The 1,322-nt window shown below is 57.6% G+C and overlaps 1 protein-coding gene across 1 annotated transcript in view; it reads right to left on the reverse strand.

Moving 5' to 3' along the window:
• Positions 1-1,322, reverse strand: part of CELSR2 (cadherin EGF LAG seven-pass G-type receptor 2) — a 29,446-nt gene continuing 28,124 nt past the window's right edge. The window contains exons 33-34 of the mRNA XM_017735503.1: positions 1,213-1,321; positions 1-37 (exon numbers count right to left, since the gene is read on the reverse strand). Coding sequence (XP_017590992.1) covers positions 10-37; positions 1,213-1,321 — 137 coding nt within the window. The 3' untranslated portion in view covers positions 1-9. The remainder of the gene's footprint in view (positions 38-1,212; position 1,322) is intronic.

Raw genomic sequence — 1,322 nt, forward strand, 5'->3', positions numbered from 1 at the left:
CCCGTGGGGTTAATGGAGAAAATTAAAAAACAGAAATCTGGGGGGTGGGGGGGAGAGAAGAGTAGGGTTAGTGCTGCCATGCTAGCTCTGCCCTGGGCACCCATAGGTGGTCAGGGGGTACCCAGTGGGAACCCCAGCACCCAATGAGCACCCCAACACCCACTGGGCGCCCCAACGGGCACCCCAACACCCAATGGGCACCCAATGGTCAACAGGCACCTTTGGATAGTCAATGGGCACCCAACAGGCACTCCAACACCCAAGGGGCACCCAGTGGTCAATGGACACTCATGGACAATTCACATGCACCCAACAGGTGCTGTTAGACCTGGTGGGCACCTAGCACGCACCCAAAGGTCATTAGGCACCCAGTGGACAGTTAATGGGCACCAAATGGACACATAATGGTCAATGGATGCACAATGGGCATCCAGTGGTCAATGGGCACCCATGGACAGTCAATGGGCATCCAATGGGTGCAGTTAGACCTGATGGGCACCCAGGGAGTGTTCAATGGGTATCCAATGGGTATTCAATGGGTACCTCAACACTCAGCACCCAGTGGGCATCTAGTGGCCAGTAGGCACCCAACAGCCACCCTTGTACCCCATGAGCATCCAAGAGGAATCCTGGCACCCAATGGTCACCTGTCGGTTACTCTTGCACCCTATGGACACCTGAAAACCACCCTTACACCTGATGGGCACCCAGTGGGCACCCAATGGGCATCCTGGCACCCAATGAGTGCCCAAAGGGACTGCTAGGACCTGATAAGCACCCAACAAGTAGGAACCTTTGCACCTGATGGGCATCCAAAAGGCACCTTTTGGGCACCCTGGCACCCAGTGAACACCCAAAGGGAACCCTGAAACCTGATGAATACCTGACAGGTAATGTTGCACCCAGTAAGTGTCCAATCAGTACTGTGGCACCTGATGGGCAGCCAACAAGCAGTGTTGGACCCAGTGGGCACCTGAGAGAAACCCTGGCACCAAATGAGAGTGCAACAGGAACCTTGGCACCCTGGCACCCAGCCATCCTTGCACCTGATGGGCACCCAAGGGGAACCAAACAAGTGGTGTTAGACTGCTTGTCTACCCAACAGGAACCCTGGCACCCCAAGGGCACCCTCACACCCAATGGGTGCCCAGAGGGAACCCTGGCACCCCAAGAACCCCCAGTGAACACCCCTCGGATGTGGTGGGCACTCACTCAGAGCCAGAGGAGTCCTCGTCAGCGGTGCCCGTCCGGATGCTCATGGCAATGGGGGTGAGGCCGCTGAGCTGCTCCTGGAGGCTCTGCCGAGGCTGGGGGGCCGGGGG

The sequence above is a fragment of the Corvus brachyrhynchos genome, unplaced genomic scaffold (genome assembly GCF_000691975.1).
Source record: "Corvus brachyrhynchos isolate BGI_N302 unplaced genomic scaffold, ASM69197v1 scaffold555, whole genome shotgun sequence".
Lineage (NCBI taxonomy): Eukaryota > Metazoa > Chordata > Aves > Passeriformes > Corvidae > Corvus > Corvus brachyrhynchos.